The sequence below is a fragment of the Anas platyrhynchos genome, chromosome 10 (genome assembly GCF_047663525.1).
Source record: "Anas platyrhynchos isolate ZD024472 breed Pekin duck chromosome 10, IASCAAS_PekinDuck_T2T, whole genome shotgun sequence".
In the NCBI taxonomy this organism is placed as follows: Eukaryota; Metazoa; Chordata; class Aves; order Anseriformes; family Anatidae; genus Anas; species Anas platyrhynchos.
In genome coordinates, this window is record NC_092596.1 from 14,190,140 (window position 1) to 14,211,082 (window position 20,943).

The 20,943-nt window shown below is 64.3% G+C and overlaps 3 protein-coding genes across 5 annotated transcripts; 2 read left to right on the plus strand and 1 right to left on the minus strand.

Moving 5' to 3' along the window:
- The first annotated feature begins 2,553 nt into the window (after positions 1-2,553).
- On the plus strand, positions 2,554-9,693 carry LOC101800655 (glycine receptor subunit alpha-4). 3 transcript variants are annotated; one of them, XM_027465335.3, is made up of 10 exons: positions 2,554-2,891; positions 4,544-4,677; positions 4,882-4,949; positions 5,142-5,365; positions 5,485-5,567; positions 5,796-5,936; positions 6,021-6,235; positions 6,494-6,643; positions 7,101-7,205; positions 8,593-9,693. In XM_027465335.3, exons 1-10 carry the CDS (start codon positions 2,803-2,805, stop codon positions 8,878-8,880), a joined length of 1,497 nt encoding a protein of 498 aa, XP_027321136.2. In that variant the 5' UTR covers positions 2,554-2,802; the 3' UTR covers positions 8,881-9,693. The 3 variants fall into 3 exon arrangements, with proteins under 3 accessions (XP_027321136.2, XP_027321137.2, XP_071899110.1); XM_072043009.1 differs by lacking the exon at positions 2,554-2,891 and adding an exon at positions 3,443-4,441; XM_027465336.3 differs by lacking the exon at positions 7,101-7,205 and having other exon boundaries at positions 2,555-2,891.
- A 2,555-nt stretch (positions 9,694-12,248) lies between these two features.
- On the plus strand, positions 12,249-16,520 carry GLA (galactosidase alpha). The gene is made up of 7 exons (XM_027464924.3): positions 12,249-12,445; positions 12,836-13,010; positions 13,112-13,289; positions 14,501-14,592; positions 15,164-15,325; positions 15,596-15,793; positions 15,978-16,520. Exons 1-7 carry the CDS (start codon positions 12,285-12,287, stop codon positions 16,239-16,241), a joined length of 1,230 nt encoding a protein of 409 aa, XP_027320725.3. The 5' UTR covers positions 12,249-12,284; the 3' UTR covers positions 16,242-16,520.
- Positions 16,521-17,893: 1,373 nt separating this feature from the next.
- On the minus strand, positions 17,894-20,404 carry RPL36A (ribosomal protein L36a). Its single transcript, XM_038184581.2, has 5 exons — positions 20,281-20,404; positions 19,941-20,046; positions 19,755-19,822; positions 18,069-18,191; positions 17,894-17,958 (listed from the first exon to the last, which is right to left on the minus strand). The coding sequence occupies exons 1-5, from the start codon at positions 20,281-20,283 to the stop codon at positions 17,938-17,940; spliced, it is 321 nt and encodes a 106-aa protein (XP_038040509.1). The 5' UTR covers positions 20,284-20,404; the 3' UTR covers positions 17,894-17,937.
- Positions 20,405-20,943: the final 539 nt, after the last annotated feature.

The window sequence follows — 20,943 nt, forward strand, 5'->3', positions numbered from 1 at the left end:
GGCCCCGTGTTCAGCAGCACTGGAGGAGAATCCCAGCGCCTCGGCCAGGAAAGCGCTCCCGGCCTCTGTGGGACACGTGGGGACCGGTGTGGCTCCGGGAAGCTGGACCAAGCCCCGAGCCCCCAGCTGGGCACACGCTGGCCGCCGGGGCAAGCAGCGGGCTGGCAGCCATGCGCAGGCAGGCTCGGGAAGGTATTTTCTGCAGCAGTGATCTCAGCCCCGATCAGATGCCTCCAAACGTCTGCGCAGCGGGCAGCTGCCCGTGTCCAGCCCGGGGACATCTTCGCTCCTGCAGTAAATTTCCAGACCTACAGCAGCAGGGAGGGACAGGTCCGGAGCTCCCCAAGGTGTCCACGTGGTCGTGTAGCAGCCCAGAGGGGGCTTCAGGGAGAATCCTCCCTCCTGGAGCCCCTCAAGCAGCAGGGGAGCTGCAGCAGGTTGTGTCCCCCCGAAGCTCCTGCCCCTCGTATTTCATGCACCCCGGGGATTATTTGGGGCCGTGTTCCCAGAGCAAATCACCTCCTTCACCTGCCTCCCTCATGCTCCTCCCCATGGCACTGGTGGCACAAAATTGATCCTAGAGGCGATTGTTTGTCCCAGGATTGAGCTGAAGCGCCTGTCAACCTTTCCTGTGAAAAAAATAAATAAAGATGTTTTCAAGGAGTTTAATCACTCAGCCACTCGAAATGGTGCTGGCTGGGAAGCCAGGACGACATTTATCAGGCAGGATTAAACACAAAAATACATGAAATAGGTGGCAGCCCGGGGGCCGAGCAGCAGCGAGGGGTCGGGGTGCAGGCGGGGGGTGCTGGCAGAGCCCCCCTGGAGGCTCTGGACCCAGGCGCATTTGCTGCGGGCAGGAGTTGGGCCCCGGGGGAACAGTTTGACGTGGGCTCAGAGACGGGGGAGGAGAAGGAATCAAAAATAAATAAATTAATTAAAAAAAAAAAAAAACATGTTTTCCTCCTTTCCTAGCAGCCCCAACCCCTGCTGCCTGCGTCTGTGCCATCAGCAGAGCCTGACACCGTCCCCGGCAGCCACCGCAGCGTGACGGGGACGGGGCAGGGACGGGGCATCCCCGGGGAGCACCCTGCTGCCAGCCCCCGCTCTGCACCAGGCTGCTGAGGTCCCTGCACCCTGCCTCCGGGGCTGGATGTGCGCAGCATCCTCACTGCTGGCAGCAAAACCACCTCGTGGGCTGCTCTGGGGAATAAGGGACGCGGGCACGCTGCGCGGGTGCCTCAGTTTCCCCGTGGGGTGAGAGGTTTGGCTGCCCCCCCGCAGCCGGTGTCAGCTCGGGTTAGCCAGGACAGCCTCTGGAACAGGAGCTGGCGTGCGGCGAGCTCTTGCTCGGCCCCCCGGGCTCCGGATCCTGATTGTGGCTCCCAGCACCGCGGCCCCGCACACGTTAATGGCAACGGTAATCGGAGGAGACTGCGCCCAGCTGCGGGCAGGAGGGCTGCCGTGCCCCCCTGCCCTCATCCCCCCCTTTACTGGAGCATCCCCCCCCCAGCCCCTGCTGCCTCAGCCACGTTTCCTCGCTCGGCGGGGAGCTCCCGAGAGCCTGCGCCAGCTTCCTGAGAAGGCAACGCAGAGCCCAGCAAGGCGATGCCAAAATGCAGGGCCCCCCTCTCGCCCTGGGGGGACCCCACACCTCTCCTTGGGGACGTGGCTGGCTGTCCTGCACGGGTCCCCGCAGCGAGGGCTTCGTACGGCAGCTCCTGGCCATTCCCACGGTGTAATTAATACGAATAAATGAGACGAGCCAGGCGCGGTGGGGCGAAGGGAAACCTGAGCGGCGTGTCCGCCGGGAATCATTTATTCTGCGCTTTTCCCTTCTGAAATCCCATTTGCTTCCCCGCACGTTAATCACAGGCTGCCTGGGCCCAGGGGCAAGGCTCTGCGGCTCCGCAGCGAGCCCCGGGCGATGCCAGCCGGGTGGGCCAGCAGCTCCCCAGCCCCTGCCTCAGTTTCCCTCATCCCGCAGGCACCGCAGGCCCCCAGCCACGCACACCCCCCTGCCCGCATCGCCTCCCAAAGCTCACCGAGGGATGGGGCTCCCATGTGCTGGGCCTCTGGAAAAAGCAGGCACTGGGCACCCAGTGAAGGGTGCTGAGCCCCTCGGGGGTCCCAGCCTTTGTGGGGCAGGGGAGAGCTGGACCAGCCCCTAAAAAGGCTCCCCACATCGGGGCAGGGGGCAGGACGCTCAGCCGGACCCCCCCATCCCCATCCCATCCCTCGGTCCCATCCCGCTGCTGGTCCCCGGGACACCCCACCACGACCCCCAGCTCCCGACCCCGCACCCCGGGGGCCCGGCTCCTCTCCCCCCAGCCCCGGGGGTCCCAGGGGAGGACTCCCCCCACCCTCCTTTCCCCCAGGACCGCCCCGTCGGGTGCCGGTGCCGGTGCCCGGCGGCGCTTCCCCGAGCTCCGGGACGGGCGGAGAGGGGGCGCGGGGGTGGGCTTCGGGCTCGGAGCCCCGCAAAAAACGCTGGAGGGGGGCCGGGGGGGGGGCGGGCGGCTCCCCACCGCCGTGCCCGCCTCCTCCCCCGCCGCACCGGGGAAGCTCCGCCCGGCTCCCGGTGGCCGCAGCCGGCCGGCGCCCACCCCGCTCGCCCCGGACTATGAGGAGCGGGGCCGGCCGGGGAAAAGAGGAGGAGGAGGAGGAGGAAGAGGAGGAGGAGGAGGAGGCGGCGGCGACCCCGGTGCTGCGGGATCGGGAGCGGGGGAGCCGCCGCCGCCGCCGCCGCCGGCCGGGTCATGCCCGTGCGCCCGGGGCGGAGGGGCTGCTGCGGGCTGCGGGATGGGAGCGCTCCGGGCCGGCGGTCTCGCCTTCCTCCTCCTCCTCCTCCTCCTCCTCGGCTGCCTCCTGCCCCGGCGCGGCCCGCTCAGGTGAGCCCCGTGCGCCCCCCCCCTCCCCGGTGTCCCCCCCCGGGAGCCCGGTTCTCCGCCGGGACCCCCCCCTCCGGGCTTTCCCCGCCGGGACCCGCAGCCACGTCCCCAGCCCGGGAGCTGGATGTCCCCCGGGACACCCCTGGGGACACCCCCGCCACCGGACCCTTCCCGCGGGGCCCCCCGAAAGCAGCCAAGCCCCCGTCCCCCTGGAGCCGGGCACAGCCCTGGTGCATCGCTTTGGGGTTTTTTATTTGGGGGGAGGCTCGGGGTGGTCCTGCCTCAGCCCCCAGGTGGCCCAGGCCAGTGGGTGCCCATGGGTGCGGGAGCAGCCCCCCAGGTCCCCAAATCCTTTTGTCCCCTCACCGCCAAGCCGGGTGCCACCGGGACAGGGTGGGACGGGCAGGGGGCTGCCAGGGGCCCCGTGTCCCTGGGGAGCAGGGAACGGGCTGGGGGGGCTGCGGTGCCCCCAGGGCTGAGCCCACTCCCCATCCCAGCACACGGACCCCGTCCCAGTACAGCCAGAGCAGCACGGGGGGGACTGCAGTGCTTGTGGCGGGGAGGGGGGGCTGTATCCACATGTCAGCGCTGCACAGGCACAAATTGCTGGGATCAGGATGTTCCTGGGCGGCTGTGAGCCTTCTCCAGCCCCCCCAGCACGGAGGTGCTGAGCTGCGGGGCCTGGCAGTGCCCTGCCGGGTCAGCAGCAGCGTCCCCGGGGGAGGCAGTGCCCCAAAATCCCAGCGCGGTGCCCAGGGGAGCTCCAGGGAGAGCCCTCATCTTCCTCCCCAGCGGAGGAGGACACGGCTCATGGCCATGTGGCTTAACTCCTTGCTACCTGTCCTCCTGCAGCCCTCCTCCTCTCCCTGCCCCAGAGGCTCCGAGCTGCTGCAGGCACAATTTCTCCCAGCCTTTTGCTCTGGCCCAAGCCCAGACCCAGGCACTCCCCACCGCCCGTCCCCAATTAAGTACGGGAAAACCTGCACGGCCAGCTCATTTTGGGGTTGCTGTCGTGGCTGTTTTTGGCCAGCAAGGCTGCACACAAGCCCCTCGGGATGCCCCCTGCTCCCCCGAGCAGAGGTAGGAGCACGGTGTGGGTTTACCCTGCCCATGATCCCAGAGGTTCCCGGCCCCCAGCACGGTGCCGTGCTTGTGGTAAGGGGTGCGTAGCCCCGAGCAGGAGCAGGACACACCAGCAGCTCTCTGAAAGCTCCCTTTGTGTCCGGAGGTCTCCAGCTCATTCCTCCCCAGCACAGCCGCATGCCCGGCCATGTGGTGAGCGGCTTGTCTCTCGCATTGTTCCTTGAAATGATCGGTGGAGACTGATGGAAGGAGGGAAGCTGGCAGGCGGCGAGGCGTCCGCCAAAATATCCCCTCCAAGGTCAGCTTCAATAAGCCTCCATCATCCCCGGGAGATGCGTGGGAGAGCTCCTGGCAGCTCCTCGTGCTGCTCCTCCTGGCCCCAGCTCGATCCGAAGGGATCCCAGAGGCTCTTCCCAGCGCCCAGAGCCCACGGCACGGGGCCATCGCCGCCGTGCCCCATCCCCACCGTGGGCACCCGGCCCCAAACAGCCTTCCCGGGGGCTCCTGCCTCTTTGGGGCACCCCAGGACATGGGTGAGAAACGTCTGAGCGGCCTCCTCCGCCCCGCAGGCTGGTTTCGGGGAGGGAGGAGATCAAAGCTGCCTCCCGCAGCTCGCCCCAGCCCATGTCACCCTCTGATTTCCTGGACAAGCTCATGGGGCGAACATCGGGGTATGATGCCCGGATTCGACCCAACTTCAAAGGTAAGGGCAGGGTGGGGGGCTTCCAGACCCGATGGCCACTCCCATGCAGCCGCCCAGCCCCAGGGGACGGGCACGGACCCCGGGGGCTGTCCCCGGTGGGCTGTGGGGGTCCCCACAGGGTGTGGGGTCCCTGCCCGCGTCCCCGTGGTGCTGGGCTCTCCGTGCCAGCCGCGGGAGGTTGCTCGCCGCCTGCTTGTTTTCCAGGCCCGCCCGTCAACGTGACGTGCAACATCTTCATCAACAGCTTCGGCTCCGTCACCGAGACCACCATGGTGAGGGGCTCGCCGGGGGCTCCTCTCCCCGGGGTGCTCTCCCGGGGAGCGCACGGGGCCCGGTGCTCACAGGGAGTGCTGCAGGCGATGCCTCGCCGCTCCTCCTCCTCCCCTCCTTCCTCCTCCTCCTCCTCCTCCTCCTCCTCCTCCTCCTCCTCCTCGTGCCCTGCTGACGCCGTGCCTCTGCCCCAGGACTACCGGGTGAACGTCTTCCTGCGGCAGCAGTGGAACGACCCCCGCCTGGCCTACCGCGAGTACCCCGACGACTCCCTCGACCTCGACCCCTCCATGCTCGACTCCATCTGGAAGCCCGACCTGTTCTTCGCCAACGAGAAAGGGGCCAATTTCCACGAGGTCACCACCGACAACAAGCTGCTGCGCATCTTCAAGAACGGCAACGTGCTCTACAGCATCAGGTGCCGCGGGCTCAGCCCCTCTCCTTTGGTGCAGGGCTCAAGGGAGAGAGGAGAAGCTTTCCTCTTGCCCCCCGTCAGGCAGCTTTCAGCGAGCCCCTCCTTTGGTCTGCCCCCTCCAGGCTGACGCTGATCCTGTCCTGCCCCATGGACCTCAAGAACTTCCCCATGGACATCCAGACGTGCACGATGCAGCTGGAGAGCTGTGAGCACCTGGTTCAAAGCGTGATTCACCCCATCCCATCCCATCCCATCCCATCCCATCCCATCCCATCCCATCCCATCCCATCCCATCCCATCCCATCCCATCCCATCCCATCCCACCCCATCTCCCTACTTCTGGGGGAGGTGAGGGTGCAGGAGGGGCCATTTGGGGCGGGGGTGGATGGGTGCACGTCCCCCTGCCCCACGGCTCCCTCCATCGCCTCCCCAGTTGGCTACACCATGAACGACCTGATCTTCGAGTGGCTGGAGGAGCAGGAGGCCGTGCAGGTGGCGGAGGGCTTGACGCTGCCGCAGTTCATCCTCAGGGACGAGAAGGACCTGGGCTACTGCACCAAGTACTACAACACAGGTCAGCGCCCCGGGGACCCCCCTGCCACCCCCCGGCACGGCACGGGGCCCCCCTCGCCCATCGGGGCCGTCTGTTCCCCCACAGGCAAGTTCACCTGCATCGAGGTGAAGTTCCACCTGGAGAGGCAGATGGGCTACTACCTGATCCAGATGTACATCCCCAGCCTGCTCATCGTCATCCTCTCCTGGGTCTCCTTCTGGATCAACATGGACGCGGCGCCGGCGCGGGTGGGCCTGGGCATCACCACCGTGCTCACCATGACCACGCAGAGCGCCGGCTCCCGCGCCTCCCTGCCCAAGGTGAGCGCTGGGGACACGCTGGCGGCCCCACAGCCCCAGGGTGGGGACAGCCGTGTCCTGGGGAGGGGTCCCCAAAGCCTCGCCGGCTGCAAGCCAAAACCCCCAGCCACGTTCCCCCGAATTTCTGGGCATGCAGCTGCAGGGGACGGCCTCCGAAAGCTGGGCATGGCGTTACCCAGCGAGGAGGGCACGGGGGAGGCAGGAGCAGTGGCCAGGCCATGGGGACACCCCCATTTCTGACCCCCCGTCCCCTCGCAGGTCTCCTACGTGAAGGCCATCGACATCTGGATGGCCGTCTGCCTGCTCTTTGTCTTCGCCGCCCTGCTGGAGTACGCCGCCGTCAACTTCGTGTCCCGGCAGCACAAGGAGTTCATGCGCCTGCGGCGGCGCCAGCGGCGCCAGAGGATGGTGAGCACCTCCCCGCCGCTGCCACCACATCCCCGGGGCTGCTGTCCCCGTGCCTGTGGGGCCGTCCCCTCCGGCACCTCGCCGCCCCGTGGGCATGGAGCCCCTCTGCCCGCCCGCAGACCCCCGAGCATTTCCCTGCCCCGTGGGGCAGAGGCACGCCGAGCTCCCCCGGGGGCAGGCAGCAGAGGCAGGGCAGGGAAGCAGCAGCAGGACCCGGTGGCACCGGGGCTGTGCTGCCCGGGGACAGGGCACCCGGGGCCAGGCTGTGTGGGTTCGGGCACCCGCCCTGTGCCCCGCTCAGGGAAGGCAGGCGGCACCCTCCTGGCACGCCCTTGGTGGCACCGCTAGGCACGAGCCCTCCCGCTCCGGGGGCTTCCTCTGCCCCTCGCGTCCCCGTGGCCGGGGCAGGGCCATGGGTCACCCGCTGTCCTTATTTCTGTTTGGTGCGCACCAAAAGGGCCTGAGCAGCGGGACGGCCAGCCTCGAGTCCCTGCAGCAGCTGAGCAGCCAGCACAGCGGCGAGCACACCTACGCGACGCTCTCGCAGCTCTCCAGCTCCAGGGTAAAGCACAACCCTCGGGCAGCCCCCCCCGGGCAGCGCAGCGCAACCCCACCGCCCCCTCACTGCCCCAAAAGGAGCCCCCCGGGGAGCTCTGCCTGCCGGCGGGGGTGCGAGGAAGGAGCAGGGCCGTGATCCACGCAGGGCACGTGGCCGTGGGATGGAGACACCCGTCCCGGGGCTGAAAGCAGAGCTGAGAGGGAGGGGACGTGGCAGATTTTGCCGGCTCCCTGGGGACACCCAGCTCCGTGCCTCAGTTTCCCCTTCTGTAAAATTTCTGTGAAATGCAGTGATGTGAACCAGGCTGGGTGATGGAGGGAGCCGGTCCTGGGCTGCTCCTCGGCTCCCTGCCAGCCCCCAGGGCAGGGCACCCAGTGCAGGCAGATTCGGGGCGTTTCCTCCCTGCAGTGACCCCTCTGTGTGTGTGTGCTCGGGCCACACGGGCACTTGGCAGCCGGAGACGTGGGGAGGAGACCAGGCAGGGGCAGGGCCACAGGGCAGGCTCCCGGGCTTGTGGTAGGACACTTGGGGACAAGGACATCCAGTCTGGAGCTGCCCCAGCCCCCTCTGAGCCTCCCCACGGCCAGCCCCACACCCCTGCAGACGCAGCAGGGGTGAAGCCCCCGTGCTGGTCCCGTTGGGGTCGGGGAATGGCTGCGGCCCCCCAGGGGCACGGGGCAGGCGGCTCCATCCATCAGGGGAGCGCACACACCTCAGCTGCACACGAGGACTCGTCTCAGCGATTTAAGCCTCTGCTGCTCTTCCCACCGGGAAATCTTGCTTAGCCGGCAGATTGCAGAGATAAATAAAGATCCGTGGCCGCTGGCTCTCCGCATGAGAGCCCCCCTGGCCGGCCGGGTGCCCACGCAGGCCGGGTGCTGCCCTTCGGAGGGCAGCGCTGCTCGGAGGTGGCACCCACGTTGTGCGGGCACGGAGCGAGGATGGGGCTCTGTGGAGAGCCACACGCAAAGCCCCACAAAGGGTGAACGAGCAGGCTGGCGTGGCTTGCTAATGAAGCAGCTCACTAATGAAGCACGGCTGTCGGGGAGGAGTGCGGGTGCTGCTGGCTGGGACTCCACCTCCCCCAGTTCACCCCAGTACCTTTGTGCCGAGAGCCGGGCTGCCCAGGCACCCGGGTGGGCTCTGGGGGTCCCCGTGCTGGGCTGCCAGGGCTGGTGGGTGCACCTGGAAGGCTCCGTGGGTGCTCCGTGATCCCCCACACCCCTGGGTACCCCTGCCAGCCCCGTGCTTCTGTCTGCACGCTCAAGGCAACCACAGGGGCGTGCAGCGGGGCTGGCACACACGGGGCTGGCACACACACACGGGGCATCCATCCCCTGCTCACACCCGCTGCGTTTGCTGCCTGGCTGACGGCGCTTTCCCCCGCCAGGAGGAAGAGCTCGTCCGCGAGAGCCGCTTCTACTTGCGAGGCTACGGGCTGGGCCACTGCCTGCAGGCGAAGGAGGGTCCCGGGGAGGGTCCCGGCATCTACAGCCCCCCCCCGGGCAGCGCGCTGCTGCGGGAAGGGGACACCCTCCGCCGGCGCTACGTCGACCGCGCCAAGCGAATCGACACCATCTCCCGAGCCGTCTTCCCCTTCACCTTCCTGGTCTTCAATATCTTCTACTGGGTCGTCTACAAAGTGCTGCGCTCGGAGGACATCCACCCGGTGCCCTGAGGCCCGAAAATGAGGGACTGCCTCAGGGCCAGGCCCCGCTGCGTGCCTGGAGCCAGAGCCACGTTTGTGTCTGTCACAGCCAGGCCGGGGCTCGGAGCGAGGACACGCGGCAGCCCCCGGGTCCCTCTGGGTGCTGAGGGAGGGGACCAGCTGGGGGTAGCCCCCAGCCCCCAGCCCCCAGCCCATCCTGGCCATGGCCAGGGCCCTTCTGGCCCCCTCCCAGCCCCACAGTGAAGGGTCGGGGCCAGGCAGCTGTCCTGCTGCAGAGCCCAGCGCTGTCCCTATTCTAGGGCACGTGTCCCAGGAGCGATGTCTGTGACGTCCTTCCCCGTCCCCGACTGCCACCCGCCCTGCCAGGGCCCCCATGGATGGAGAAGGAAGGCGGGTGGCACACACAGCCCATGGCAGGAGCTGCTCAGCACCCCGGGCAGGATGCTGAGGGGGGTTTTTTGGGGTCGGAAGTGTGGGGGCAGCTCGGCTGACCCCCTTTGGAGGAGTAGAGCCATGGTGGCATCTCTGCAGTGGCTGCCACCACAGGACACGGCCGTGCTGCTCAGGAGGAGGCGGTGGCACGTCACCACGGTGCCAGCTGCAGAGAGCAGGAGGTGAAATCGCCCCAGCCTTGCTGACCCCGGCCCCCAGTTGCTCTCCCCCAGCCCCAGTCCACCCCCCAGGTGTGGTTCACCCCGGCTGCTCCTCCACTGGAGAGCACCCAAACCCTCGACTTCCAAATCCAGCAAGGCTTCCAGCCCTCCGAACCCGGGTGTCCTCCGTGCTTAGCTGGAAATAAAAGCAGTAGGCAACGTTTCTGTAGGTCCCGCCGTGAGAAATGTGTTGCTGCTCTCCTTTCCCCCTGCTCACAGCAAACCCAGGCGGGGCTCGTGTCCTCTGTGGGGTGGTTTGCTGCAGCCCCCCGGCATCCATCCCCCCGCAGCGCCAGGAGCAGGGCACAGGCAGGGCAGAGCCCACCAGGACGGGCTGGGATGGCTCCAGCCCATCGCCACTGCTGGGTGCCCCCCCTGCTGCTGCCCCACCTCAGGCAGCCTTCAGAGACTTGTTTTTTGGGGGGAGCCCATCGGGAGGTGATGCCAGCACGTGGGCAGCACCCGCAGGTGCCTGGTGGCCAACCCGAGCTCCAGAACCCGTGGGTTTTTAAACAGGCTCGGTCTTCCTGCACAAATAAACCCTTCCTGGGATTTTCAGCGGTGTGCTGGGGGTTTCTCTCCGCCCAGACCCCCGTGGCCTGATCCGGCTCCAGCTCCCGGCCGCGGGAGGGATGCAGGGACGAGGATGCTCCAGCCCTGCAATTCTGCCCAGACCTTGTTACCCCCATGGGTGATTTGTCTGCTGGGGGTCTGCCTGCGGGACGGGACCCCAGGTGTGTGTGTGGGGACAGATACGGGGGCGGGGGGGTCTCCAGCTCCACGGTGGAGCTCGGACACCCCAATACATCGAGTGTCCCAGCCTCCCTGCGTGTCCTGGGCCGGTGCCAGCCTCAGAGCGCTGCCAGCTGTGCCGGGGGCTTACGCCAGCCCCGCGGTGCCACCCCGGGCCAGCGCTTCTGTCCCCAGCTGGCGTGGGGGCAGGCAGAGCTCGCAGCTGACGGCCGAGCTCGCAAGCAAGCATCAATCTCCCTCTGTGCTCCCGGCCAAGTTGCACAGATCGGCTCTGTTGGGCACCCCGTACCTCGCAGCCCCATCGCCCCAACGGCCCCCAGAGAGGGTTTCTGCAGTGGGGAGGGGAGCAGGCAAGGCGCAGGCAGACGGGCTGGGAGCCCGGGTTGTTCTGCTAGGAGAAACCAAACCTGCGATGCTCCCGTGTTCCTCCCTGCCTGGCCTCGCTGCTCTCCTTTACCGAGCAGCAGGTCAGGGCACATGGGCTCTGTTTGGGTAGAAAAGCTGGGGTCAGCCCTAAAGCACCCTGATTCCAAGAACTGGTGCTTCCCAGAAAAATGGAAAGAGTAAAAATCTGACACCGCAAGATAAACTGCATCGACTCTGGTTGCAGCCAAGCAGAGGGGACCCTCGCTTTTGGCACCATGGTGGTGAACATTTAGGGGAGCACTGCCACCCCACGGCCCCACGGGCACCCCAGGAGCCTTTTTGGGGCCAGCAGCAGCCCTCAGCCCCTGCCCAGTGCTCCCAGCTTGAGCCAGGAGCCACCGGGACACCCGCACTGCTGCTCTGGTGTGTCCCTGGGCCTGGGGGCAGCAGCAGTGTCCAGGCTGGGGGTGCAGCGTGGGCAGCAGCCAGCCCAGGAGGCTCCATCCCGCAGAAAGCCCACAGACCTCCTCTGGGGCCGTTTTTCCCTTCCCTGCACGGTGCTGCACGTTCGGGACACGTCCTGGCTGCCGCAGGAGGCAGCCGTGGGCACAGGACCAGCAGCCGTGGCTGAGTTAATTGCCGGTGTAAATTGAAGTTAATGGAGTTACACCAGGTTAACGTGACTCCCAGATATTAAAATCAGCACAATGGGTGCCGGCAGCTCCCTGCCTGCCTGCCAGCGCAGCGCTTACGGCCCCGCAGCCTCGTGCGACCTGCCTCCTCCTGCCCCTCTGCACCCATGGGTGCTGCCTCCTCCTGCCCTGCTCCCCGCCAGCCCCCAGGGCCCAGCACCCTGCAGGAGGCCCGGCAGCACCGCGTGGTGCTTGGCTCTGCTCTTTTGTTGATCCTCACCCCAAAAAGGGGCTGGGGAACCCTGCTGGACCCACAGCACCCACCCAGCCACCCACCTCGCTGCGGGGATGGTCCCAGGACAGCGAGGAGCGGTCACACAGGGGACCAGGGGTGTGTGACCACAACAGGGAGCTGTGGGCTGCGGGATGGGGACGGGTGTCAGGCATGGGGGCTGGCGGGGACAGACAGACGGCTTTTGGGACAGGCTGACCACACCTGCGGGGCATGGTCGAGGCACCGGGTCTGGAGCGGGGGGCGGTTGTGTGGGGCACAGCGGGATGTGGCCAAGCTCCGTCAGCGGGGACAGGACAAGGGGCGATGGGCACAGAATGGAGCCCAGGAAGCTCCGCAGCAAACGGGACAGAAACAGGACCGTGAGGGCGGCGGGACTGCTGTGCGGGGAGGCTGTGGGGGCGCCTCTGGAGGTGTTAAAACATGGCGGGCTGCGGGACGTGGTGGTGCCTGGGGGTCCCTCCCAGCCCCTGCATTTGTGTGACTGTGTGACTTTGGGACTGTTTTTACAACAAGGCGAGGATCCGAGCGCTCAGCTCGCCTCAGGCCCCGCGCCTGGCACTGCCCGGCCCCGCCATGGCCGCGAGGCCCCACACGGGGCAGCGGCGCCCCCTGGCGGGAGGGGGGGGGGGGGGGAACTGGGGGGGGGGGCGGACATCGCCGGCCTTCGTCCCACGTGACCCCCTCCCCCGCGTCACGTGACCGCGCGGCTCCATCATGGCGGCGGCCGTGCCGGGGCTGCTCCGGGCCCTGCTGCTGGCGGCGGCGGCGGCGGCGCTGGACAACGGCGTGGCCAGGACGCCGCCCATGGGCTGGCTGCACTGGGAGCGCTTCCTCTGCGCCACCGACTGCAGCGCGCAGCCCCGCCGCTGCGTCAGGTACGGACACGGGGGGTGGTGGGAGGGGGAGCGGGGGTGACGGGGTCCCGGGACCGGGGTCCAGGGGGTGCCCGGGGTGCTGGGGGCCCGGGGTCCCGGTCCCGAGGGTGCTGGGGTCCAGGGGTTCCAGTCCAGGGGGTCCGGTGTGACTATGCCGGTGTCCTGGGGGTCCCGGGGGTGCCCGGTGTCCCAGGGTCCCGGTCCCGGGGGTCCCGGTGTGATGGGGTCTCGGTGTCCCGGGGGTTCCGGGGTGCCAGAGGTGCCCGGTGTCCCGGTCCCGGGGTGCCCGGGGTGCTGGTGTCCCGGTGTCTTAGTCCCGGGGGTGCCCGGTGTCCCGGGGGTGCTGTCCCGGTGTCCCAGTCCCAAGCCCCACCATGCTCCTGCCCGCAGCGAGCAGCTGTTCACCGAGATGGCCGACATGATGGCCGCGGAGGGCTGGCGGGATGCAGGCTACCAGTACCTGTGCATCGACGACTGCTGGGCGGCCCCCACGCGGGATGAGCGCGGCAGGCTGCGGGCAGACCCCCGCCGCTTCCCCGGGGGCATCCAGCGGCTGGCGGACTACGTGAGTGAGCGCCGGGAGCGCGACGGGACCGGGAGGCCGGGGGGGAAGCGGCCTCGGGGCCGGCACCCCAAGCCCTGGCCTCTGTCTGCTCCCGAGCCCAGGTGCACGCGCGGGGGCTGAAGCTGGGGATCTACAGCGACGTCGGGAACCAGACGTGCGCCGGCTTCCCCGGCAGCTACGGGCACTACGAGCTGGACGCCCAGACCTTCGCCTCGTGGGGCGTGGACCTGCTCAAGTTCGACGGCTGCAACTCCGGCTCGCTGGAGCTGCTGGCAGAAGGTGGGTGCATGGGCAAGGTGCTCAGCGGCAGTCCTGAGCCTCTGGGGATCTGCTTTTCTCCCCAAGCTTGCTCGTTTGAGGGATTTGCTTACAGAAGCAGGTAGGAGGCTGTGTGCCCGAGCTCAAGGTTGCTCTCTCCAAGGCCGTGAGTTTTGCTGGCCCAAGTGATTTTTGGCTGCTCAGCCTCCCCCCTCCTGGAGCTTTGCTCGCAGGCAGGGCTTGAGGCAGCAGCTGCCTCACACCAGGGGCTGCGTGCTCTGGGGGCTCTGTGCAGAGTGCTGCATCAGCTCTTAGCACCACAGAGGCTTTGCCCTTCTGGAATGCCTTCAATGGAGAGCTCAAAACACTTCACACACTTAGCCCTTAGTCCCTCGGCGAGGCCGTGCCGTAATGGATCAGCTGCACGCCAGAACAGCTTGCGTCAGCTGCAGAAAGGCAGTTATCAGGGCTTTTAACAGCAAAAATTGAAGAGAGTCCTGGCGTGAAAAACCTCCTGGGGCTTGGAAGATGGTTTTCTGTTGACGGGGCTCTCCCTGCTGGCACAGTCAGCACCACAGCGTTGGCAGCAGGAGCCCTACGGTCCTGGCTGGGTCTGGCAGCAGGAACCTGCCCGAGTGACGATCCCGTCACAGCCAGCTGGTCGGGTGTACGCTGGCTGCTGGGGCCAGGAGCTCAGCTCAGCACCGCAGGCAGCAGCTAGGCTGGAAGCTGTTGTTGGCTGCTGTGTGTAACCCAGGTGCGATCCTGAAGTGGTTCCAGGAGAGAGAGCGGGCTCTTCATCCCCTCTCTGCTGATTAAAAGGGATGTAACAGGGCCGTCTGGGGACAAGGACAGGACGAAACTGGCGGCTTTGCATTCCTGCCCAGCCCATATGGCACAAGTCCTTCCTAAGGACATTTTCCTGCAACATTGACCACTGCAGCTGTGCCCAGCAGCTTGATAGATACCAATGTGTATTTCCCAGGAAAAAAACACCACACAGCAAAACTGCAGCTTCTCCCCGGGGCTCTATCCCAGCCAAAACCAGGAGACAAAGTGATCAGTCACAGAGCAGCAAGGCACTGAAGCTCGCCTTTCCCTGCGAGGCAGGAGGCTGGCTGCCTCCTTCAGCCTTGATTTTGCAAGAGTTGAACTGAAACCCAAACCTGTGACACTGGCTCAGTTCTCCATGACCCAGGGGATTGTGTAACGTGTCCGCTCTCTTCCCTCAGGTTACAGGAGGATGTCTCTGGCCCTGAACAAGACTGGCAGACCCATCGTGTACTCCTGCGAATGGCCCTTCTACCTGAGGCCCATGCAGCAGGTGAGGAGCGTGTCTCGGGGCTGGCATCGCGCGGTGGGAGGAACAGGAAAGTGCTGAGAGTGCAGAGCAGCCTCCCAGGGAGCTCTCTGCTCTGACAGGGAGCAGGACTGCAAGGTGGAGGAAAAACTCTGGGTTTTTCCCAGAGGCGCACCTGAGGCCAGTCACTGCTCTGCTGAGCATTCAGCAGGATCCTGAACAGGGCAGCCTATTTCATAGGAATCCTCCGTGGTGGTTATGAACACGTTTTTGCCAGCCGGGGTCCGTGGCTGATGCTTTGCTCTCCACCCACAGCTGCCAGGACAGGATGTGGCCATCCCTCCCACAGAGATAAACGCGTTAGTCACTGAAGGGTGTAAACCCGAGACACTGCAATAATTAGTAGGATGTCACACCTTAGTGCCACTGCTCCCATCCCACCTTTGGTGAAGTCTGAGGGGATTTTCTGACAGAGCTCGGTGGTTCTGCCACCAAAAATATATGGTTCTGCCCCAAAATGTTGCTGATGCTCTGTGTACGTTCCTGACCTTGCGCAGACAAGCTCTCTGGCTAATGACACTCGTTGTTTTGGCAGCCCAATTACACGGAGATCAAACAGTACTGCAACCACTGGAGGAACTTCTTTGATGTCTACGACTCTTGGAACAGCATCAAGAGCATCGTGGAGTGGACAGCGCTTCACCAGGACAGCATTGTGAAGATAGCTGGGCCGGGGGGCTGGAACGACCCTGACATGGCAAGTAGGGCAGCACCAGCACAAACTCCTTTCCTCGGCTGCGGGCAGAGGGAAGGATTTGAGGGAGAAATACTGGGGTAAAAGGCTCTGAGGGGGCCCTGGGATCGAGCACCTGCTGAGAGAATTGCCACACAATGGGCTGGTCTGGCTCCTGGCCTATCTAACCTGTCCCACCCTCAGCATCCTGTCATTTACAGGTGCTGAGTGTGGCGGCCCAGTTTCTCCTGGGCAGGTAGCATCACCGGGCACCTTTTTAATTTCCCGTCACAGCTGGTGATCGGGAACTTCGGGCTGAGCTGGGACCAGGCGGTGACGCAGATGGCGATGTGGGCCATCATGGCTGCTCCCCTCTTCATGTCCAACGACCTGCGGCGCATCAGCCCCGAGGCCAAGTGGCTGCTGCAGAACAAAGAGGTGATCGCCATCAACCAGGATCCGCTGGGCAAGCAGGGATATCGCATCACCAAGGTACGGCCGAGCTGTTTTGGGTGCACAGGCTGCTGGCCACCTCCAAGAGCAGCCAGCAGGGGTGTGTGGCACGGAGAAGTGCTCAGGGCTTGGCAGCAGGAGCCTGGTGAGCCCATTTCTTCCTGAAGCCCGTCAGTTCTCCCTCCCCTAACACACGCCTCGGGGTTTGTTCCCTCCTCGGCAGGACAAAAACTTCGAGCTCTGGGAGCGGCCGCTGTCAGGCAGCGCCTACGCGGTGGCGGTGCTGTACCAGCAGGAGATCGGGGGGCCGCAGAACTTCTCCTTCTCCCTCGCCTTCCTGGGTAACGGGCTGGCCTGCAACCCCGCCTGCTCCGTGCGGCAGGTGCTGCCCAGCAGCAGGGACTGGGGTGTGCACAGCTGGGTGTCCTCGCTCAGCGTGGAGGTGAACCCCACGGGCACCGTGCTGCTCAGGGTGGATGCGCTGTAGGAGGCACGCAGACACAACAGCCTCTGAGCGGGGTGCCTCTGTTCTGTCCTCATTCTCCACTCAACTGCTTCTCCAAGGGCTGCTCCTCTCCTATTTACCCTTTCTGTGGTATCTCACCTAACTCCCCCTGTCCAGTGCTGCTCCCAGCACTGACAGCCCCTGCCTGAAGACACTAAGGACAGATGTGGTGTCCTACAGCTCTCCAGGCTCAGCGGGGAAATGCAGCCCAGCTGCCTTGCTGCTGCTTTGCGAGCTGGGCTCTACAGGGACACTCAGCCCCCCCAAAAAAAAACACAGAAAAGCTGCCAAAGAAAGCCCACCCCCTCCTCAGAGAGTGGTTATCACTGAACTCAGGGACTGGCCTGGCTCGCTGCAGTTGTTGCTGTCTGCTCTCAGCGTTGAGGGCTGCTCCTTACCCCAGGAGCCCCCTACCTGTGGCTGGAGCTTCCCTCTAGACAGCAGCTCCCCTCCCCACTCCTCACAGGGCCCCTGGGGGCTCCTTCCCAACAGCACTGCCCTTCTTTTGCTGCTGGCAGCAGTCTTTAGGCTAAAGGTACGCAGGTTCTTATGCAACTACCATGTATGTGTGCTCTCTCTGCCTGCCACACGATGCAGATGCCTTGATTTGTTCTGGTTGTGATTACAAACTCCAATTAAAGTGTTCCCTAAAAAGGGTGAAGGTTTTTCATAGTTCTCCTGTGAGTGGGTTGCTGCCAGAGTGCAGGACAGCCTGTCCTAAAGCACACCACACTCTGCTGCTCAGCAGTCACCCCTCACTTGATGCTGACGTGCTGTGCTCGGGATTTTTCTTGTAAGGAAGATAACTCAGCGAGATGGGAGGCAGGCAGCTGAAGCCTGCTGTGCCAGCACCTCCTTCCAGCACAACACCCAGCTGGGGGAGCCAACGTACATGGATCAGCCATCGCTCTGCACGGCCACGCAGCTCGCAGCCTCCACAGGCAGCTCGGAGCTGAGCTGCGGTGAGTAACCGCTGCCTGGCGGTGCACAGGATGCTTCCTCAAACACAGCCCCTGGTGCTAGCCGCTGGCTGCAACACAGCCCAGCTGCTTGTGAGAAGCGTGAGGGCTGCTCAGGGGAGCTCAAGTTACCCCAGTTCTTCCTGGGTCAAAAAAAAAACACAACATCACTGCTGCAAGGAATCTCGCCTGCCTCCCCTCCAGGCCCAGCACTCAAAAAAGGCCTATCGGGGAGCTACACAACTGCAACAGGCATTTTAAAGCCTTTTCCCAAATATTGCTTCACCTACCAACAATTCAGACTCACCGCAGAGGCTTAAAGTACTCCTGAAACACAACTGCTGTGATAGAGGCACAAACTATTTACAGGAGACGAGCTGCAGAAGTTTAAAGCAGCCCTGCTGAAGGCAGCGTTCTGCCAGAGGTCCTCGTGTCAGCCCGAGGAGCACCCCCAGACGCTGCTGGTGTACGAATCTGCAGAGCCTCGGGCTCAGCCATGCTTTATGTACCTCCTGGAACACCCTGAGGAGGTGCCAGCTGTGGGCAAGGTTTCTTCAAAACCCTTCCTAAGCAATCAAATCCAACTGCTCAGCTTTGTTCCGAACGCCTTCCAGCTGGGTTAAGGCAAGTCCCGCCCCCCCCAAAAGCAGGAGACACAGACAGACAAGCAACAGATCTCTTCCAATTCCTTTAATATAGTCCAAACTGGGGGATGGAGCTTAGAACTGGATCACCTGGCCCTGCAAAAAGGAAGAGACCATGAGTTTACTCCCACTGCATCTACCCTCCCCCAGCTCTGACAATGCTCTCCCATTCAGGGTACACCCACATTTGGGGTACCCCAACGTACCTTTCTCTTCTTGTCTCCTCCCAGCTCAAAGTGCTTGCACCTCTTAATCGCCAGCATCCGCTTGGACCTGCAGTTGGGCTCCACGCACTCCAGCCTCAGCACAATTTTCTTTGTGGTCTTGGCCTGGGAGGAGAAGAGCAGCGGGTTATCAGTGAGAAGTGCCCAGAAGTGGGTGACAGCAGCTCCTGGGGACAGCCCGTTACCTGTGCTGCTTTAGATTCACCAGCTGATTCCTCAAATATAAAGAGGAAACCAGCAACGCAGCCTGGCTGCCTCCGTTAAACACAGCCAGGTACCTTAGAACACCAGTAAGAGAACTTAGTGATCTGTGCCTTCACCTGCTGTGGTGTTCTGTGTTTAGAAAGCACCGAGGAGCAGCCCCTTGTTCAGGGTGCAGGATGACAGCCCCGGCAGCATTCAGGGAGTTTGGCAGAGCGCCCACCAGAAGAAACACCCAAAAGCTGGCAAACCTCCCCCTGCAGGAGCAGTGATGTGACATGCTGAACGCAGACCTGCAGCTACTGACAAGAGCTGAGGCTCGGAAGGCTGCGGAGGGAAGAACCCGAAGCTGTGAGGCCGCTGGAGCAGCGGGACAGAGCCGCAGCCTAGTGACAAACCCCAGCTGCTCACCCCCAGTGCTGGCTGGAAGGAAACAAACGGGGACGGCAGCGTGCAGCGGGGTGCCAAGCTGGGAGCAGTGCTGCTGCTTCAGGTACCCTGCTTGCAGGAGCATCTCCTGCCAACTCTCCCAGCTTAAAAAAACACCACCCTTTTTTCTTCCTGCTGGAAGACTTCCTGGAAGCCTCCAGCAGAACACCAGGGCTTCCCAGCAGCTAGCCAAGTGGCTCTGTAAGCACAGCTACAGTTAGCACAAGAACTTTTATAAATCTGTCAGGTTTTGCTTCCCTGCTGTAAATTTCAAGGTTTTTGTCCCCCATCTCCTAGCAGAAGGGGCACACAGAGGGGAAACATGCAGGAGGTCTACAATTCCAGGTACCCCGTAACCTGCAGAGGGAGGATGGCAGCAGCACATCGCTCTAATGCACCGCTAACAGAATGCACCACGCTTTCCACTGCTGCTTTGAGACTCTCAGGAGAACAGCAGCTGTGATTTGCTGGCTCAGTGATACGGATTTCTTTGGAGAGCAGCCTGCAAGGAAAGCATTCTGCGTTCTGCAGTACCCCCAGGAGCTGGGAGCTCTTCACCCCATTGTACCCTTGCCAGTGAAGGCAGCCTGGCTGTGCAGAGCCTCACACACCTGGAGAACAAGTTCCAAAGACAAACTAACAATGCTTTGAGAACATCTGGAAAGCTAACAGCAGGCTTTCTTTCCCTTTATCATATCCTTTAGCAAGGGGGACAACACTCCTTTCATTAAAAGCACCACTCCCATGAAGGCCATGCTGTCCTCAAGCAGCAGGATCCCTGCAGCAGCTGCTCCACAAACACAGGCTGCATCGCTCCAGCATGATCAAGGAATGTCTAAATGAGACAGAGCAGCTGGGGCAAACAGCAGACAGGGGTGGGAATTGTGTTCTTACACTCCTTAGACACCACTACCAGCGCAGAGCTGCTGTAGCACTGCTCGAGCACACAACCAGCCCATGGCAAGGAGGCAGACGTGTCCTGCTTCAGCAGGGCGTGAGGACTGTGAAGATGCCACGGCTCAGAGAAGCCGCACTGACCTTCTTGCGGAAGATGGGCTTCGTCTGGCCGCCATAGCCGCTCTGCTTCCTATCGTAGCGCCTCTTGCCTACAGGGGGAAACAAGCACATTGAGCCAACCACAAGCACCCCAGCCCCGCTCCCACCCCAGCTGCCAACCGCAGCCTCCAGCAGCCCCGCTCCCACCCCAGCCGTCCCCGGGCTCACCCTGGGCGTACAGCGAGTCCTTGCCCTTCTTGTACTGCGTGACCTTGTGCGGCTGGTGCTTGCCGCACTTCTTGCAGTAGGTCCGGCGGGTCTTGGGCACGTTCACCTGCGGCAGCGGGGAGAGGCCGGGCGGTCAGCACGGCCCGGCCTGGCCTCCCCCCCCCATAAACCCCGTCCCCATCCCGCCGGGACAGGCCCCGCGGCCGCCGCCTCCCCCCGCCGCCGCTTCCCCGAGCGGCCCCCAGCTCGGGCAGGGCCCCCCGCGGCCGCTCCGAGGCGCGGCGGGGGCGGATGGCGGCGGATGGAGCCGGGCCCCCCGCCCCCGGCCGCCCGCACCCACCATCTTGGCGGCGGCACCCGAGGAGAAAGAGCGGGCCGGAAGCGGAAGGAGATGGGAGGGGGGGAACCATAGAGAGGAGGGGAGCGGGGAGAGAGCGCCCCCTGCTGGAGGGAGGGGGAGGGGGCGGGGGGACATGGGGGCATGGGGGCAAAGGGAAATGGGGTGCAGGGACATGGGGACATGGTGTGCAGTGATATGGGGACATGAGGACATAGGGACACGGGTGCAGAGACATGAGGACATAGGGACATTGTGTGCAGCGATATGGGGACATGGGGTGCAGGGATATGGGGACTTAGGGCCATGGGGCCATGGGGTACAGGGACATGGGGACATAGGACCATAGGGACATGGAGTACAGGGACATGGAGACATAGGGCCATGGGGTACAGAGATATGGGGACATGGGGTGCAGGGATATGGGGAAATAGGGCCATAGAGCCATGGGGTACAGGGATATGAGGACATAGGGCCATGGGGTACAGGGATATGAGGACATGAGGACATAGGGACATGGGGTACAGGGACATGGGGACATAAGGACATGGGGTGCGGGGATATGGACACATGGGGACATGGGATGTAGGGATATGGGGATATGGGGACATGGGGTACAGGGACATGAGGACATAGGGACATTGGGTGCAGAGATATGGGGACTTA

Excerpts from the sequence above, each read along its gene's own strand:
- RPL36A (XM_038184581.2), bottom strand. Across the intron at positions 19,823-19,940 it reads GGACTCGCTGTACGCCCAGG|GCAAGAGGCGCTACGATAGG; the intron begins GTGAGCCCGGGG and ends TTCCCCCTGTAG. Across the intron at positions 18,192-19,754 it reads AGCCCATCTTCCGCAAGAAG|GCCAAGACCACAAAGAAAAT; the intron begins GTCAGTGCGGCT and ends TTCTCCTCCCAG.
- LOC101800655 (XM_027465335.3), top strand. The coding sequence starts at position 2,803 with ATGGGAGCGCTCCGGGCCGGCGGTCTCGCCTTCCTCCTCCTCCTCCTC. Across the intron at positions 5,937-6,020 it reads CACCAAGTACTACAACACAG|GCAAGTTCACCTGCATCGAG; the intron begins GTCAGCGCCCCG and ends GTTCCCCCACAG. Across the intron at positions 7,206-8,592 it reads CGCAGCTCTCCAGCTCCAGG|GAGGAAGAGCTCGTCCGCGA; the intron begins GTAAAGCACAAC and ends TTCCCCCGCCAG.
- GLA (XM_027464924.3), top strand. The coding sequence starts at position 12,285 with ATGGCGGCGGCCGTGCCGGGGCTGCTCCGGGCCCTGCTGCTGGCGGCG. Across the intron at positions 13,011-13,111 it reads TCCAGCGGCTGGCGGACTAC|GTGCACGCGCGGGGGCTGAA; the intron begins GTGAGTGAGCGC and ends TCCCGAGCCCAG. Across the intron at positions 15,794-15,977 it reads AGGGATATCGCATCACCAAG|GACAAAAACTTCGAGCTCTG; the intron begins GTACGGCCGAGC and ends CCTCCTCGGCAG.